This window comes from Fusarium redolens (assembly GCF_020744475.1).
Source record: "Fusarium redolens strain MPI-CAGE-AT-0023 chromosome Unknown BKA55scaffold_17, whole genome shotgun sequence".
NCBI classification, from domain to species: domain Eukaryota; kingdom Fungi; phylum Ascomycota; class Sordariomycetes; order Hypocreales; family Nectriaceae; genus Fusarium; species Fusarium redolens.
Window position 1 is genome coordinate 354,750 of NW_025763680.1, and position 17,488 is coordinate 372,237.

At 48.8% G+C, this 17,488-nt stretch overlaps 8 protein-coding genes across 8 annotated transcripts; 2 read left to right on the forward strand and 6 right to left on the reverse strand.

Annotated features, from left to right (window-relative positions):
• Positions 1–300: 300 nt before the first annotated feature.
• On the reverse strand, positions 301–1,902 carry BKA55DRAFT_694921 (uncharacterized protein; the record flags this gene model as incomplete). The annotated part of the gene is made up of 1 exon (XM_046200098.1): positions 301–1,902. The coding sequence occupies one exon, from the start codon at positions 1,900–1,902 to the stop codon at positions 301–303; it is 1,602 nt and encodes a 533-aa protein (XP_046044509.1).
• Positions 1,903–2,324: 422 nt separating this feature from the next.
• On the reverse strand, positions 2,325–3,500 carry BKA55DRAFT_521818 (Mss4-like protein; the record flags this gene model as incomplete). Its single annotated transcript, XM_046188539.1, has 1 exon — positions 2,325–3,500. The coding sequence occupies one exon, from the start codon at positions 3,498–3,500 to the stop codon at positions 2,325–2,327; it is 1,176 nt and encodes a 391-aa protein (XP_046044510.1).
• Positions 3,501–4,020: 520 nt separating this feature from the next.
• BKA55DRAFT_597743 (uncharacterized protein) lies at positions 4,021–4,875 on the forward strand (the record flags this gene model as incomplete). Its single annotated transcript, XM_046196120.1, has 2 exons — positions 4,021–4,426; positions 4,475–4,875. The coding sequence occupies 2 exons, from the start codon at positions 4,021–4,023 to the stop codon at positions 4,873–4,875; spliced, it is 807 nt and encodes a 268-aa protein (XP_046044511.1).
• A 75-nt stretch (positions 4,876–4,950) lies between these two features.
• BKA55DRAFT_652333 (uncharacterized protein) lies at positions 4,951–9,266 on the reverse strand. Its single transcript, XM_046197343.1, has 3 exons — positions 8,849–9,266; positions 7,630–8,803; positions 4,951–7,298 (listed from the first exon to the last, which is right to left on the reverse strand). Exons 1-3 carry the CDS (start codon positions 9,211–9,213, stop codon positions 5,049–5,051), a joined length of 3,789 nt encoding a protein of 1,262 aa, XP_046044512.1. The 5' UTR covers positions 9,214–9,266; the 3' UTR covers positions 4,951–5,048.
• Positions 9,267–9,484: 218 nt separating this feature from the next.
• BKA55DRAFT_666945 (uncharacterized protein) lies at positions 9,485–11,470 on the reverse strand (the record flags this gene model as incomplete). The annotated part of the gene is made up of 2 exons (XM_046197797.1): positions 9,485–10,223; positions 10,693–11,470. 2 exons carry the CDS (start codon positions 11,468–11,470, stop codon positions 9,742–9,744), a joined length of 1,260 nt encoding a protein of 419 aa, XP_046044513.1. The 3' UTR covers positions 9,485–9,741.
• Positions 11,471–11,893: 423 nt separating this feature from the next.
• Positions 11,894–12,826, reverse strand: BKA55DRAFT_579397 (uncharacterized protein). Its single transcript, XM_046193848.1, has 2 exons — positions 12,290–12,826; positions 11,894–12,210 (listed from the first exon to the last, which is right to left on the reverse strand). The coding sequence occupies exons 1-2, from the start codon at positions 12,728–12,730 to the stop codon at positions 12,079–12,081; spliced, it is 573 nt and encodes a 190-aa protein (XP_046044514.1). The 5' UTR covers positions 12,731–12,826; the 3' UTR covers positions 11,894–12,078.
• Positions 12,827–13,059: 233 nt separating this feature from the next.
• BKA55DRAFT_543938 (amino acid permease-domain-containing protein) lies at positions 13,060–14,852 on the reverse strand (the record flags this gene model as incomplete). Its single annotated transcript, XM_046190645.1, has 2 exons — positions 13,060–13,318; positions 13,372–14,852. The coding sequence occupies 2 exons, from the start codon at positions 14,850–14,852 to the stop codon at positions 13,060–13,062; spliced, it is 1,740 nt and encodes a 579-aa protein (XP_046044515.1).
• An 834-nt stretch (positions 14,853–15,686) lies between these two features.
• Positions 15,687–16,956, forward strand: BKA55DRAFT_522151 (uncharacterized protein; the record flags this gene model as incomplete). The annotated part of the gene is made up of 3 exons (XM_046188558.1): positions 15,687–15,999; positions 16,060–16,564; positions 16,632–16,956. 3 exons carry the CDS (start codon positions 15,687–15,689, stop codon positions 16,954–16,956), a joined length of 1,143 nt encoding a protein of 380 aa, XP_046044516.1.
• Between the last annotated feature and the right edge of the window lie 532 nt (positions 16,957–17,488).

Genomic DNA, 17,488 nt, shown 5'->3' on the forward strand with positions numbered 1-17,488 from the left:
ATAGGTTAGAAACAAGTATCTAACTACGCGTTCTAGCTAACCTTGAGGTGCTATTGTTGGTAGTAGCCTAATAGGTTTAATAGTTATTAAATAACTCTCGTCACAAAAATAAAATTCCTCACCTCTTTCCTGAATCTCATTTGAGCACTCCTCTGCTCACACTCCGCCCCAGTCGACGTAGAGATACCCAGGCTAATTGATGCTTGTTGATTGGTGACTAATTGATATTCCTCCCAAGCTATCCATCAATCAAAATGAGCTAACTTTACTGCTGACATTCTAGCTGTATCACACCCTTAACTAGAGGTCTTCCATACCAGGGGGTTTCTGTTCAAAGTACCTCAAGACATTATCATGCCATTGCCCAAAAGCTGACGGCCGTACCTCGACGTTCAAACCCACCATAATAAATGCCATGTCCCAATGCATTGAGTCCCAGTGCAGACGATCCACCACAAGCTTTTCGACATCAGGACGTCGGCCCACATCAAAATTGGTGCAGATAAGTGCGGTGTCGCTCGTGCGTCTTGGTGTCGAGTCCTGATCCGTCAAGAGTTTAAGTGCCATAGAAAGGTGGTCACTGTAAAGATCCCAATAAACCCTTTCCTGGAATTGGTGAGGTCGCATCTGAAGGAGCTTTCCATACGCTTGAGTAAGGCCTTCACCTAGCAGCAGGACGCTCTCAAACACCCTAGTATAGAAGGCTTTGTGTGGTTCTCCATCTAGGAATAGCGTGAATGAGTTCGGCGGCATTCCAGCATGTGGCAGAAAAGCTGCCTCTTTCAACCATTGAGCAATCTCAGAAGCCATAACGAGAGGAGTGACAAAGTCAGAGCGGGTATTTCGAGAAGGAAGCCTTGATAGATCGGAATATGTCAGAGTTATCAGGGCCCTGCCGAAAGATGCTGCTGGGCTGCGGTATAATTTGACATGACGTCGAATCTGAAGTTTTGGATTCTCCTTGCAGATGTCAACAAGACCCATGGCATGACATGATGAGGAACAAACGGCATATGCATCTTCCACGAGGGTGACATGTCGTAGATGTTGCCTCTGCTCAGCGGACAGTTCACGAAGAAATCGGATTGCCACTGCCGCCGCAGAAAAGCGATACTTTTCGCGAAATCCATGGTGCCACTTGTGAATGTGCTCCCATGCATAGTCGTCCCTGAGAATTTGCCCAATCCGCCAGAGAGTCTTCTTGGAGGGAATATCCCAGGGATCCAAAGTCAGATCAAGGAGCTCTTGAGGATCATGATCGAGTGTCCAACCAGGCAATATTTCTTCGATCAGCTTGGCGAGTTTGGGGCGTTGGCTCTTTGCTACAAACCGGAGACTGAATGCGATAGCTTCCCTTGACATAGTCACATCCTCGCCCCATTTCCTTATCTGACTAAAGCGGCTATCAACGGCCACCCTGTCGTCCACAAAGTCCTTAGAATATCTAAGAGCATTGCTATTGCGGCGACTGTATTGAATAGATGGACGATACTCCCTCTCAAGGCGGTTTTTGAAGTCTGGCATGAGCCTTGGGAACTTTTGTTCCAACGCGGCTTCCAAATCAGGAGACATGTGACGACCTTGAAGTTGATAAAGCATATCTCCTTTCAGGATGGCAAGAAAGTTCGATTGGTACTGGTAGCGACCAGCCCAAGCACTCCATTTGGGTGAGCAGAGTGTCGAGAATGAGATGTCGTTCAGTCTGAAAGGTAGATGTCTGGTGTCATTTGCGATAGACCGGCATGTCTGGATCAAGGAAAGATGGATGGGCCCGCCGTCCACAGCGGTGAGCTTCTCAGAATTACTGTCGAAGACATATCCGCCTTCAACTCTGAAGTAATGGCCGTAAACCTCGTCCCTGACCTCACCCGGAAGCGTGACTAGGTTTGGGGAAGTAGGCATCGTCCGTTGATCCCGGGGATACGATTCTGTCATGAAGTTCGGGAGAAGACCTAGGTCGGTAGCTTGAAGGATTTGAACCTGTTGCTGGGGGAGAACTTCATTTGTTATCGGAGGGGAAAAGCGTGTTTACTTATGAACTGTAACAGGACGCTGGTGGATCCTCGTCTTTGTTACTTGCAGTTTGAGTTTATGAAGCCGTAAATATGATTGGATACTTTGAAAGGCTTGTAACTTTAGGATTTGTGTGAATCTATGGAACCAACCAGTCGGTTTTGTACGCTGTGGTATTGGGTAAACATTCATTAACTCATATTGCCCAAATGTATGGTTTGGCTGCCTGGAAAATAACAGAAAGTGAAGTCTGCTTCATGATATATCTGACGTTGAATATTGTGAGAAATGCTTCAAAACGAAAATTATGATTAGCTCTGGCTGCCCGCATCCTTCTCTGCGTCCTCAAAGGCAATCCTCCTCCACGTTTTGGGATAACCTTTCTCGATCCGCCACTTCTCTGACGTGTCCTTCACCGACATGGCGAACCTTTCTCTCCAGCGCCTCTCAAATTCCCACTCTCCCATCATCTTTGCACCAAGATGCCAAGCTAGAATGCTCTCGGCACGAGCTCCCTCCGGGGCATGTAACAGCGCAACAGCAATGTCAATAACCTCTGGACGATCATCAACGGTATAAAACACCGTAGCAGAGCACCGCGAGCAGAAATATCTTTGGACGTCAGGTGAACTTCGATATATCGCAAGCGTGCCGTAACGAGGGTCTCGGTTGGGATTATCGACTGCGTCCTTGAGTTTGTGCGTATTTCGAGGAAATTCAGGTCCATCGGGGAAGTCGATCTGTTTGAGCATGGCGAATGTCCAGTTCATCATGTCAATACCAACCGACAAGCGACATGAGCGGCATGGATCGAGTGTCGCAAGATGTTTGTGAGACTTTGGGTCGATGTACGCAGGAATCGCTTCAGGGTCCATAGCAGAGAAGTCGACGTTGCTTGGACGGAAGACGAGATCAACTCCTTTGCAATGGCAGCGAACAGATACCTCTGTAGCTGGAGGCACTTCAGACCGAGCATCTTGATTGGCGGCTGGCCAACCTTCGTCCAATTCTCCACCATGCTTAGGTTTCTCCATCCACCTGCGAGGCTTCTCCCCATCACCATTGACATTCCGTAGCCACGGAGAAACGCCTCCATCGACCGTATCACCCACGAAAATCTGCCTCGTAAATTTGATCAAGTTGTCGACATCAACATTGTTCAGCACTCCCGTGAAAACGCCAAAGTTCTGTGGTTGACCTTTGTAGTGATCGTCCCAGAACATTGGACATGAACACGTGCCGCAAAACAGAAGAACGGAGTTGGAGGTAAATTTGTAAGTCTTCAGGTCAGAGTTCTGAATCTCATCTGCTGAGCCAGGCCAGTGTATATGACTGCTGTACATAGCGCCTGTTACATTTCGGCAGGAGGTGCAGTGACATATAGATCCTGGTAGAGGAAGCTTTGATCGGGATACTTTGGTGGTGAAGGTATGAGCCGTGCAGAGGCACTGAGCTGTGAGAGTGATGTCTTGGTCTTCAGTAGTCATTTTGTTGGTGTCTAATTATTGTTTAACTTATATGATGGTTTGTGAAAAGAGCCAAAATATCTTCTTTGTCAAGTCGTTGGTGGTAGCAGGATCGAGGACCGTGAATTTTGTACCCCGCCCCCAAGGGCGTGAATGATGACCAGAATCGTTCTCATCGCACAATGACGTCGCTTGATGGTACCAGCAAATTTCTACAAGGCTTGGCTATAATTCAAGCGCAGCCTGATGGAACTGACAACCTACGCGCGAAAAGTTCAATCTTTTTTAAAAAGTGCCCTTTTGCTTTTGGCCGTGTGTCGTTTGCGACGCTTTATTGGCTTCTATTGCACTGCCCCCGCACAGCCTAGCGATACTCAACCTGGAGGATTCATCATCGCCTGACTTCTGAGGCTGACGTGATGCCGCCCCCAAGATAATGATAGCCTTTTGACTTTCGTCTCGATGAAGGTTATTATAATATACAAGTTTATATCCCTTGCATCTGTAGCAAATCTGAATTTATTGCCGTATCAACACCAACATGTCTGAAAAGACCAAATCCGCGTTCTTCGAGTACAGCGAACCATCATCCGCTGCACCGCCACCATTTAGCCAGGCCGTGCCAAATGGTGGACCGTCAACTTTCCAGAGTCGTTTTGCATCTATTACACGACATGCGCTTGATCGCATCAGACTTGTCAACTTCTCAGAGGCCGAAATGGCGGCTATTCACGAAATTGTGAGGACAAATTGGGATCGCGGCATTGACAAGGTCTATCCTCAAGAAGCGTCCCGTGAGTTCAAGTTGGGAGGCTATGCATGGGGATATGATCCGAATGGTAATGAGCAGGCGATGTTATTGACGCTTCGGATTCTGGAGGGTATGCATAGTTTGGGTTGGGTGATTTATTCTCCTATTGAAGTTACCAAGAGGGTCTCGACGAAAGGTGAGTAGACAAGTTCTACACCTTGGGCATAGCTTTCTGACGAGCCAGATGCACTTATCTTCCGAAAAGTGAATCACATCCCTCCTCCATGCGAATGGCTAAACGTGTCATTCCACGGCGGAGACAAACTAAAAATTCTCAACTTCCCTCCTGCAGATCTTGTCAACGAAATCGTGGCGACTTTCATCACTGACATCCAACGACACGAGGTCACGCCAGACCGTGCAAAGATCAAGTTCAAAGGATACCCGTGGAGACCACTGGACTCGGATGGAGCTGAGACACAACTGAAGCTGCTGGCGTTGCTTGAGGCTTTTGAGCGAAATGGTTTTACATTGTATGCGAGGACTAGCGCAAGATTCAGCGATGAGACAAGTGAGTCGAACGTCTTGGTATTTCAGAGGCGACGGGATTGGGTGCCGGGGACGCCTCTGTACCATCAGCTATGATCGTATGCACGAGCTGGCGATTGTTCGTATTTGCTCCTTCGAAAGTTCATCTCACGAGACGATTCGTCATAACCTATAATATTCATTTATTCTTGACTTTGTCAAGCGATAGACCACCATATTCTCATTCAACATTACGTCGTAGGTCGACATATATCAAGTTTGTAGGAAAATTAAGCAAAGTCCTTATTCCTCTTCACAGCCAAGAATGTCAAACTCCACAACTGCCGAACATTACTCTCCGTTCCAGAGCTCAAACCCGGCGGAGGCGGCAAAGTGCCCAAAGGCGCAAACTTATACCCACTCTTTGAACTGTAACTCCAGCTCCAGACTTCTGACTGCAACCTCTCGCTGTTGTCCTCAATGATATCCCACAAACGATTATATGCGCTCTTCAAAGCCGTGTGCACCCCATTATTGCTACAGAACGCAGGAACACCATCGTCATCATTGGACTGGGATGATGAACATCGTGCAAGCTGACGCTCAAGACCTTTAGCCATGAGGGCGAGTTGCCAGCTCCAGACGACGGTACCATGATAGGCGGCATTGGTGAAGTTGGCGGTGAATACCTCGTTGCCTGCTAGTGCAGGGTTGGCAACGACGATGCCGAGGGGCGTGCTTAGTCCTGCTGGGAATGGACGAAGGATGGCGTTGGCTGTTGCGTTCAAGAATGATGTCGTGAGCTGGGCGTCATTGGTAGAGTTGAGAAGAAACAGACGGAATGCCGTGTCAGTGTGCGTGATGCGTATTTTCTCCTCATCCTTGGTAGTGTTGATCGCCAGAGCATAGTCAACAACCTTTCCAGAAGATGAATAATTCGCAACTGAATCGGTATGAGTTGGCCCGTCATAGAAGGTATTCTCCTTGACGTAGTCCTTCAGATTTGAAGTAGCTGTGCCAACAGTAAGATTGTACTCGAATAATGGCAGGGTTCGATCCTCCCAGATCTTGGCTCTCTTCGCTGCAACGGTACTCCAGTCCTTTGTCACAGAATTATTGGGATACACTCCACTGACCTTAGCCAAGCTGGAAATGGCGTAGAGTGCCGCTGGGACGAGAGCGCAGTTCACGTCAAAGGGTATGCGTCCATTGGCAAGACCATATGTTGAGTCTCGCCATTGACCGACCAGTTCACCTTTCTTGAGCTGGATCAAGTTCTTGACCGACTGCTCTTTCTCAAACGCTGCTGTGATATTCATAATCTTCTGTGCGTTAATGTAGCTCAAATTGCCCCATGTCAGATTCCGGTTCTCGACATCAACTTCACCAGCCTTTGTGCTCAGCAATGGTTTGACTCGCTTTGGTGTAGCGCTGAAATAGCGGTCCATGAGGACTGGCAAGAAGTAGTCCGTATCAATCATTGGATAAGTAAACCCTGGTGCCGTCGAATCAATGCCGTTCTGCAAGTTCAGAAGTGTCGCATAGTCCCCGATAGTCTCTTCATGACTAACGGACCCATCCGTGCGATTGATCCGCTCCAACACAGCACCGATGACTGCTTCCAAAGCAGAATTATTGCCAGCGCTCAGGACAGGTTCCAGCAATAGTGCGGCAATCATGGTATCGCGACCAAAGTACGTCAAGAAACGCCAACCACCTGCGAGCAGTTTGTCGGTATACGAGAAGAAGGATAGAGACCTGACCTCTGACTGTTCTTTCTTAGTAAGAGCCTGCGACTGGTTGTTGAGGACCTGTTGGGGAGATAGTTGCTTCAGTTGAGGATAGTTGAAAGACGCAGAGAAGTGGTAGAAGCCTGCACCAAAACTAACGGTGTCGTTGTAGATTGACAATCTGCTGTCTTTGTTCTCCCAAGGTTCTAACAAGAGATTCGTGGTCGTCACATTATCCAGCCATAGCCTTGAGATGAGAACGCCTCCATTATTCACCCTTGTGTAGTTCGTCGCGTTTTGTATCACCGGATTGATGATACTCGGCCCCTCAGTGAAATCTCGGATGTTGCGGATACTACCCAGAATAGCAACCGTGAGATTCGCCGAGGAGTTGAGCGAGAGAACGCCCTCGACTCCAACATAAGGATAGTCTGAATCTTTATCTTCGCGATTGATCACACCGAGCGGTGATCCAAGAGTCGAATTGACCAACTCAATAGCCAGAGTTCCATTCTTCTCATCTTGAGGTTGGAAGAAGGTGCATATACCGCTGTTCCCCGCAGGCCACGCAACAATGAGTCGAGGTCCAATAATGGATAGATTACTATCCGGAAGAGGACTTGTTACAACGACTTGCGCGTCTGTGTTACAATCAGAGTAGAAATAATTCTCATAAGGTGGGTCCCTTAGTTGTTGCGTGATAACAGGGCAGGAATCAGCAGACGCAAACGTGGCGTACAAGATAGCCAGAAGCACTGCAAATAAAGGCGTCATTTTTCCCGGTAAGCAGAATAATAGTTCAATTAGAGACTCAAAAGCCCAAAAGTCAGGCTGGATGGCCATGTTAAGCTTATAAATTACTCAAGATCGGCATTGTAGACTGCGGGGTTGGCTTGGGATTTGAAGCTAACAAAACAAGAAATGGAAGCCGTTGGCACCATTTCGAGTTACTGGGTCTTAAAGTTTGGAGAAGTTGTAAGCGATGACGACAACGCATGGCAATACGCGGTTTCAACTTCGGATCTCGACGCTCTTCCTGTTAGGTTGTTAGAGATACACTGTGCTGTCTTTTATGCTATACCGGAGTCTTAACAACGTTAGAATCAACATCAACACTTCGGTGCTATTGCTCATTGTCGACTTTGCTGAACCATATCAAGTCCCCAACAAGCGGCTCGAGATCCATCCCCATCCTGATCACTCTGCCATCCTCGATTACACACTCGGTCCTCAGGACTTCGTCGCCAGTCTCAAATGCGTCTCGCACATGTGCATCATATACCGTTTGATCTCGCCTGTGCTTGAGTCTCGCCGTGAATCCCATTGAGCGATCTTTCGCGTCGATGAATAACCCGTTGTCTCTGATCTCCACCTTCATGTTGCGATATCCTGGGTTCCAATAGTCGCCGGTATATGCTTCAAGAGTAATATTCCTCTGCAAGGTAGCATTAACTCCACTCATCGTTGGAGCATCTGTTTTCTGGTCCTTTCCCTTCCCACCGTTCGTCTTGGCCACTCCACACGGGTGATTCTGCGAGTCTGACTTGGGCTTCTCACGCACTTCTAGCGGCCTCATACTCAATGGCTGGTGTTCCAGATTAGACTTGGCGACCTCTTCGATGAACTCACGAAACAGCTGTGCAGCTACTGAATTGGTTCCCGAGGAATTACCCATCACAACAGCTCCAAACTTGAGCTCTGGCAGGAACACAAAGCGACTACCAAAGCCTGTGATATCACCGCTATGCCCAAAGACTTCTTGTTCGTTTTGCCAGTATAGATCCATACCCGCGGCGTAGAAAATGCGATCAATGCCGGCCTTTCGTTGACGATGGTTGGCACCTCGTTCAGACCGCGGTCGAGTCATTCCTTGGTATACATCCTCACTTATCGGCTCGTCGTGATCGATCAACGCTTTGAGAAACTTGATGAAATCGTTGGCGCTCGAGATTACCGACCCTGCGCCTTGGCCTTCTGGACAATTCACAGCATCAAACTCGCGGTAAGAGGTGGACTTCTTGTCCCAGACATGCCCTTTTGCGAGACGCTGGTCGTGGCCTTTGGCTTTGGCGCCTTCGGGCTGCAGACTGCTAGATGTCATGCCAAGAGGATCAAAAATGCGCTCTTGTAGGAATTTGTTGAACCTTTGTCCGGTCTTGGCTTCTATAAGATGTGTCAAGACAGTGTACATCATGTTGCAGTAGATGTATCGTGTTCGAGGTGGTGCAGCGACAGCGAGGTTTCGCAGATTTCGTGTAATTGATGGCGCATCATCAGGTTCAGCAGCGCGTATTCCCATGTATGAATCATCGTGGCTATGTTGCCGTTAGTCAAGTTTGTATTGCGCAAGTGAGCCTTACCCAGGCATGCCAGTATGGTGCCCCAAGAGGTCGTCCACCGAGACTGTTTTCGTGTGCAGATCCTCTGACATGACAAAGTCGTCAGGAAGCAGTTCAGACATAATTGAGTCAAAGCGGACTTCTGGGAAGTTGACATCTTCAACTAAGAGAGCAATCGCCGCTGCGGTGAGCGATTTGGATGAAGATGCGATGTCGAACAGCGTGTCTGGAGTGCATGATTCTTGAGCCTCAATTGAGGTGAAGCCATAGCCTGCGGATCTGACATGGTCACCCTGGACGATTGCAATTGAGAGGCCAGGAACACGGTTCTTTTGCATCAATGTCTCGACATGGCGATTGAAATTTGGCGAGTTGAAAAGATCCATGTTTTATTGTTCTTGATGATACAGTTGCAGTGTATGGCATTGCTAGAGGTGTCATGGTTAGGCGCTGATCTCAAGCGTAAGCATTGATGCCTGCCTTGGCCTTTGAGTTGCTGACTGTGCCGAGAAGCTAATGCTGGCGGGATCATGATGTCTACCGAAATTGCAATGCCGATAATTGATTCATTAGTCTTTATCTCTGCATCCCATTCGACTTATCCCCACAAGGAGATGCAATTACTGCGATATTCCGATGCAATAGTAATGAGTGGAGTTAAATAATTTGATGCTGAATTCATTGATACAGTAACTGCTATGGCGGGTTGAATGGCTAGAAATGTATCTGCTTGAAGCGGTATTGGCGCGCTGAACTCTCAGCTCAGCCGTAACAACTGCCTGTCAGTTCCATTTGCCGACCGTACTGCTCCTACAAGGGTGTCGGTTGCCAAGCTTCTGGCCAGATCGCCAAGATTGCAATGCCGACGACTGTGCCGCACTCTCCATCCATCCCATTCAGCCTCATCATTACTCTCAGTCGGCCTTGACACGAGTATTCCCCTCCAAACCAACCCCCATCAAAAACGCAATCCTCACAGCGCCTTGTCCCCACAAACTCCCCAAATTGACCCAATCCTCCCACCTCCACGCTGCAGGGTTCCAAAACACGTCTGGAATCGCAAGCCAGCTCGCATACAGATGCAGCGCATCACAGATCAGAATTCCAATTAACACGGCTCTCCAAACACGAAGGTCATTGGTGGCGCGGAGAAGTATCGCTTCGTTGTAGGCGAAGAGCGTGTAGGTCGCTGCGACTTGATTGTAAATTACGCGGTTGTCGGGAGCGAATTTGGCGGTCGAGGTCATTGTGTTGAGGAACATTTCGGGGGAAAACCAGATTACAAAGGAGCCGGCGAATGCGGCGAGAGGTTCAAACCAAAGGAAGAGGACGCGATAGGCGAGGGGGATGTGAGTTAGCGTTGTTCTCGTCATGGTGATTGATGATGCTGTGGGTGCTGTTGAGACCTGAGCGGTTTCCAAGCTTCAGGAGGGTCCTGGGCAAGGCAGGTCTTTAAATCACGACGGCAGCTACAGTCTCAAGAGCTAGCGCGTTTCTTCGAAAGCCGGAAGGTACGGATCGCGCCAGTCACAGGCCGTTACATTGGTGGTGAAGGACATATATAATCTCCCTTAACTGCCGTTAGGCTCTGGCATTAGTACGCACAGTGGACCCTGAAACCTTGTTGCCGGGTGTCATTCGCTCGGGGCCCGAGGGTCCTTGAAAGATAGCGGATGTCATGGATCAATGCCGGATCCTGATACGTTTAGTGAGCTTTGGCACGTTAACAAGGGCGGTTCGGGTGAACAATACGCGATGAAGAGTTTTAGAAGACATCGCCATGTACAAAGAGATAAATGAACAGCTGTTTCAATTTGTAAGTCGCCATCGGCCATGTCTTAACTACTTCTGAATAGAGCCCTCACCCCGTTTCGCATTCTTAGGGAACCGCCCCGTCTCTTCCAGCTCATACCAAAACCCCACCGTCTTAAACTTCTCATACCACTCCCTCAACCTACCAAGCTCCTCATCCTCCAGAATAAACTCACTCCAGCTTAACTCCGTATGTCTCACCGTCGCAGCGAGCATCACGTCAGCCATGCCCGGACCTCCGTCAGCCGCAGGCGTAAGCCAGCCCATTTTGGTGACATTGTTAGCAGCTACATTTTGCAGGGTTTTGAAATGCCCTTCAAAATCACGTCGAGCGCGACGACCGACTGCGAGGCTGACCTCCGAATCGGGGATGTTCCAGAAGGCAGCCATGTATGGAGCGCAGTTGATTAGCCAGATTCGTCCTGAGTCTGTGGCGAGGGCGATGTAGCCGAGGATGTCTTGGGTGATGGCTCTGTCGATGGGATTCGTAGCCCAAATTTGTCGATATTTGTTGCTATCGAAAACTTCTTCGATATAGTTGATGATGCTCCACGTCTCGTAGATCCAGATCGATTTGCCGCTGTCAGTATCGTCAAGTCGAAGTGCGGGTACTTTGGTGCCAGATGGCAACGGCTCATCGGGGTCCTCAGACACGAAGCCATTACCAGTAAAAGTAATGCGCACGATCTTCAGATTGGCTTCGTTGGTCTTTCCATCATATAGCTGTTCCACAGAAGAGCAAAGACCCTTGGAGAGAAGGTAATAGGCAATGCGCTTTGGAAAGTACCCCTCGATCCAGAGAAAAAGTTTGTGTTCGTGATATCTGGACATGATACTAGCTCGTGACAGAAGGATTAACAAACTTGAACCTGTGTCAGGCCCGTGGGTTTGTCGCCTATATATATTAAGACAGTGATCTTTGCCAAGTAAGTGCTTGTTTAGGCAAATTCATTTAGGCATTGGCCTAACATTCGACCGTAGACCAGAGCAATTGCTTCGTCTCTCTCTATACTCACTGGTGGTCAGACCTGGCGCACGCTAACTATCATCGCCTTCTCAACTCCGTCGGGCGAGTGGAACGGACTCCTTAGGGATTCACTACGAAGAGCAACGTCATATATCTTACCTGCTTTGCCAGAGTACACGTATGTGAGGAGGAATGCCCAATCTTACAAAATATTATCACGTAGTCATTCCAATAGCTTGGTCAGTTGGAGAAGGAGAGTCACACGTCAGCCCCCAGCATATCTAAATGGGTGATAACCACTTGTAGCAAAAGGATCGACGAATTGGTCTAGAATTAAAGCTCTTCTGAATAATCAAGACTCCGTGTCCAGTGTTAACTATTCTCCATGGCACCATGCTTGGCTTATTGATGACAACCCTGACAGAAAACGTTGGAAACTTCAGCTCATCAAATACAGCACCTTGACGGCTCGTTAGACTTGCTTCGCTACATAAAGGTATGAAGCGGCATCTGGAGAGAGAATACCGTCCGCGACTAGTTGATCCGCCGACTCGACGATCCATGTTTGACAGTTCCTTTGTACGATTCTCTTCTTGGGAGCTTCCTATCAACAGTTAATCTATTGGTGAATCACTCCCCGCTCTGGGCCTTCTGATAACCACGACCTGGGGTTCAATACATACACTTTCGCTCGTGTTATTTAATGTCTTCCCGGGCACTTTGACCTTATGTAGGCTTTCCTCAAAGATGCAAACAGGCATAAAATCTTCTCCATTAAGCATCGACTCTTCGTTCATGAATTTTCTGTCAATCCACTGCAGTGGAATCCGAGTCGAAGGTGGATCAGAAGTCAGATTATGATTCCTTCGGACCTGGAGTTGAAATCCGCTGCGTACGTCGCCGATAGCTTCATAGACGATACCAACACAAGAATTCGAGGTTGATTGGACGAAGTAGGCCCAGTGGTCGTTAAATGGCGCTCCATTGTGCTTGATCAACTCAAGCAATAGGCCTCCAGCTGGACCGTTCTCAGAAACAACCGACGCCGATGGAGTTTGGCGGGCGCCAGTGTCGGTCGCTGGGGCCCGAAAAGACGGCGGTGGAGGAGGAGGTGGCAAAGACATGTTTCCTCCAGCGGGTTAAAGAGGCTTTGGGAGAAAGGTATTGATATTATGGCTCAAGTCATGCGTTGTGTGAGAGATGTTAAAGAGGAGACATCCCGAAGACATGTGGCCTCCTCGTTCTTGGTCACCCAAAATTTACATTTCATTGGTCTGTTGGTTCTGTCTTCATTGACAGGTGCTTGGCTGCCTGGGAGAAGTGGGCCTCAATGCACATCCAACCGTATAGTTCGTGTTGAAGGGCAATGATGTGAGTTATGAGCAAGAACTGTGAATGGACTAAGGTCCTTGGCAGCGGTCTCAAGGTATTCTCGTTTTGATATCTACTAATGCTACTTTTCCGAGCTAATAATTACCTCCTGGGGGGGTAAATCGCGACCGAGATCATCATGAGTAGCATCCCACTCAGCCACCTTGGAATTAGGCACCCGTAAGAGACGATGCGTATTGGCGCCGTTGTCGTCGACAGAAATAACTTGGGATCGAATACTGTAGTTGCCCCAGCGAGGGAGGACCTTCATCCAGAGGTAGTAGTAAATACCGCAGATAGCCATGATTCCAATTCCGACAATCATGTAGGTACACCATAAGCTGCGGTTTGTTGTCAGTATGTTCTCGTAATTAGATCTGGAGACAGTACTTACAAGCTAACTGTTCCAGCATAAATTCCACCCTCTGGGGGAATCCAGGGCATGACGAGTAGGAAGACCTGAGCCAAGAGGTATAGGATAACAAGCGCCCACCATGCTCGGAAGTCGGATCTAGGAGTACCCGAGCGAGATCGACGACGGCGGATCAGTAGAAGACCAATACCCATGGCGGCATGGAATATGGCGTCCGGGTACGTCTTGAGAGAGACGACGAACTGAAAGGCGTCACCTGCCGGGGGCGCGACAATCATAAGAAAGGTGAAGCCCCATTTGAGTAGATATGGGCCGATTGGAGTCCCGAAAGGCTTAGTTGAGACCCAGAACTCTGTCCACGGCAGGACACCTTGGCGAGCAATCTCGCGAATCTGACGGGACTGACTGATAAGAACGGCCAGGAGATTACCGAAGGAGCTCAGAAGGACACAAAAGTTCAAAGCAGACTCGGCGGAAGATCCAAAGGCTGTACGGAAGAAGACAGCAGCAGCCAGCTCTTTCGAATCCAGAAAGATATCCTTAGGGACTGCGGCAAAGTAGGCAATGTTGCAGAGAAAGTAGAGAGAGAAGACAATGAGCAGGGAAGCAGTGGCGTTCTTTTTCAGGGTGGGTATTGGGTTCTTGATCTCATTGGCCATGCTGAAAGCGTTCTGCCAGCCAGAGAAGGCAAATGTAATGTTGACCATTGCCTGAGACAAGCTGTAACCGCTTGAGGTTGTGCCTTGAAAACCATGGCGAAAGTTGATACCCGGGTTCTCAATCCTGCCAAAATGGCCTCCAAGTATGACAAGGCCCGAGATGGAAATAAACAGAAGTAAAAGCAACTTCAGTGCCCCGATGATATTGATGGCCCACAGCGAATACCTGTTATGGGCGATAACAGTAATGACAGCTACCGTGTATGCTGCAATAGCAACGCCCTTGAGCTCCCAGGGATCCGGATCACGGCCGACAATACGCCAGAGATAGTTGGAGAGGACAATTGCATTGCTGCTACTGAAAGATAGCAGGACGGACTGGACAGCGAAGGCGACAGGGAAAAGGTGCTTAGGCCGAGGGAAGCCTTGCTCAAGCCATACGACTTCTGAGCCGCTACGGTTAGGAAAGTAGCTGGTGAACTCCATGTGGACGGCGAGTCCAGCGACAGCTAGTAGGAATCCGATGACCCAGTAGACGAGAGCCAGGCCGACTGAGCCTGTGAGGCGTAGGATAGTAGCGGGCGTGGAGAAGATGCCAGTGCCGACCATATGATTGAGGTTGAGAAAGATGATGGTCAGCCAGTTGACGTGGTATCCCAGTGGCGAGCGTGTCTCGACCGGTGCGCCGACAGCTTCTTGATATCCTGAGGCGCCATTGCCGGCTGTTTGATGCACATAGGCGAGATCACCGTCGCGAATGATAGAGGCTTCGGAGTCTGGCTGCGAGTGCTCTGGAACGGCCTGGCTAGTAGCCTGCGACTTCGGACTGAAAGGCAGTCCCATACTGAGCTAATAGGATATGAATACGTGTGATGTGGGAAAGCTGACTCGGTGAGAACGAGAATTGAGAACATTTTATTGTTCAGGCTCTCCCTGGTCGCCAAGAGCTCGTCCATTGTGGCCCCGGTATGATCGATGTATAACATCACAGCTAGGGTCCGAGCTGGATAAGTTTTCGTAGAAAACAGCCTCATACAGCCATTTTAAACCCGTTAAGGTTAAGTTTAAAGTTTCGCATTTGTTCCTTTGGTGCAAAACTCAAAAGTCAGACGCATACGTGATGAGTGAAGTTAGTTGCGTCATCCGTAATATAAGTAATTCACCGAGATATGTTGGCTGATGGGACCTCCCTTCACTCCCGCGGGTATCTGTGAGTAATATTACAGGCTTCATTTATCGAGGAGTTAATAATAACTCCCGCGGGAATTTTTTGTCCAATAAGTGTTGATCCAATGTATGACGTGCTTACAACCTGGCATTGTCGTGATACAGTTCGAGGAGTTAACCTACAGTATAGACGTCGTTTTTATGGAACTCCAACCATAATAACCGTTATTATCCATTAATCACGAAGTGAAATGTCTTTTGGAAACGAGTGATTTAATTACTTCCACTATCCCTCACTTATTGATGGATTTGTGGACAATGCCACGCCATCATCTGTCGAATGGCGTGATTACAAGCCCGTCTCTTGTCGATCTCTACCACCGGAAATAGATACAGTTATTATAAAACAAGCAATATGATCACTTAGTACAAAATCTGTAACCAAGCGAATAGACAATTTAATTCATACTAGCAACGAAACCACGTTCAAGCATCATCACTCAAGCTACCATGGCCACTACAGCTACTATCTCTGCCCTCCCTCCTTCGTCAGCCCCAACCTTTGGCATCACGCCTGCTGCTTTGCCCCCACCTGGTCAACCGGATATCTCCTACCACCCTGATTGGAACAAATATCAAGCGCGTGTAGCTCGCCGGACCCAGACAGAGGAGCTCGCCAAGACCCTCCCAGAGGGCTTCCCTAAAGAGCTCAAGGGAGACCTAGTTTGGGATGGAGAGACTATTGCCCAGAAGTACGACTGGACGTACGTTCTATCGACTGCTCAACTCGAAGAGATTGACAAGGCCCTCACCCACTTCAAATGTTAGTTTCTTTTCGATATACTAGTTCTTACACATTGGCTGATACGGTGGCGAAAACTAGCCCTCAACATTTCCAAGGGGTATATCTCACAGGAGACTTTCCCTCTCCCAACGCTGCACGACGAGCTACGCCGCCTGTCTCGTGAACTACACTTCGGCCATGGCTTCTTCGTCCTCAGAGGCCTAGATGTTGACCGCTACACCCGTGAAGAGAACATCATCATATACGCCGGAGTCTCCTCCCATATAGGCTCCATACGTGGCCGCCAGGATGCTTACTTTCAGGGAGAGCGCGCCGATGTCGTCATCGGACATATCAAGGACGTTCGCTCTGGCCTCGGCGAGTCTAGGGATAAGACCAAGATCAAGATTGGAACGCCTGCCTACACCGCTGATAAGCAGGTCTTCCATACTGACTCGGGCGATATTGTTTCTCTCTTTGCCCTATCCACGGCCGCCGAGGGAGGCGCTAGCCGCTTGGCTAGTACATGGCGCGTGTATAACCATATTGCCGCCACGCGACCAGACCTCATTCACACTCTGACTGGACGCTGGGATGCAGAGCTGTAAGTTCAAAGTCCCCGATTTCCCAATTGATGATACGAAGTCAGTTACTAATCACCGGCCATATAGCTTTACAAAGACTGTCAACGATACCGACAAGTTCATGAGCCGTCCCTTACTCCACCACCTGCCTGCCAGTGCCGATGGGAAGACCCCTGATAGAATTCTTCTTCAGTACGGACGCCGCTACTATGTTGGCTTCGGAGAGATACCCCGTGGCAACCATTTACCACCTATCACGGAGGCCCAGGCCGAGGCTCTCGATACCCTGCACTTCTTGGGTGAGCGTTTCAGCGTATCGACCAACTTTGAGAAGGGCGACATGCAATATGTTAACAACGTTGCCATTTTTCACGCCCGCGATGGTTTCACGGATACCAAGGATAAGCAGTGAGTTGCCCCCCATATCGTATACATGCCAAAGCGAGATCAGAAGTTGATGGAAGCACCACGTATAGGAGACATTTGCTTCGACTATGGCTTCGTGATCCTGAATATGCATGGGAAACACCTGCTGCGCTCGCCTCGAGATGGGAGCGAGTCTATGGTGGTGTGACGCCTGAGTTGCAGACATTTCCTCTTGAGCCTCATACTCGAAGTGAAAGCACAACAGTGACAAAATCAGAGTCTTAGTTGTAGATGCAGGTAGTAAATCAAGGGCTGGTTGTAGACCCAGGTAAAATTTGGGAGATCAAATGAGATGGGATACCTGTCTTTGATCTTATCCACTATTAGAAATGTTTATCAAAAGACCGAAATATCTGCATAACATACATCTGGCGTGACAGAAGAATTCCGCTTCAATAGTATGCCTTCTGGGCAGTGATCTGGGTCGGGTGAGCTAATATCGTCCTCGGTTTCTTTCAACTGCTTGTTAGCATTGCTAGGCTGTACTACAATGCTGCAGGAAAGGATTGAGTTGGTTG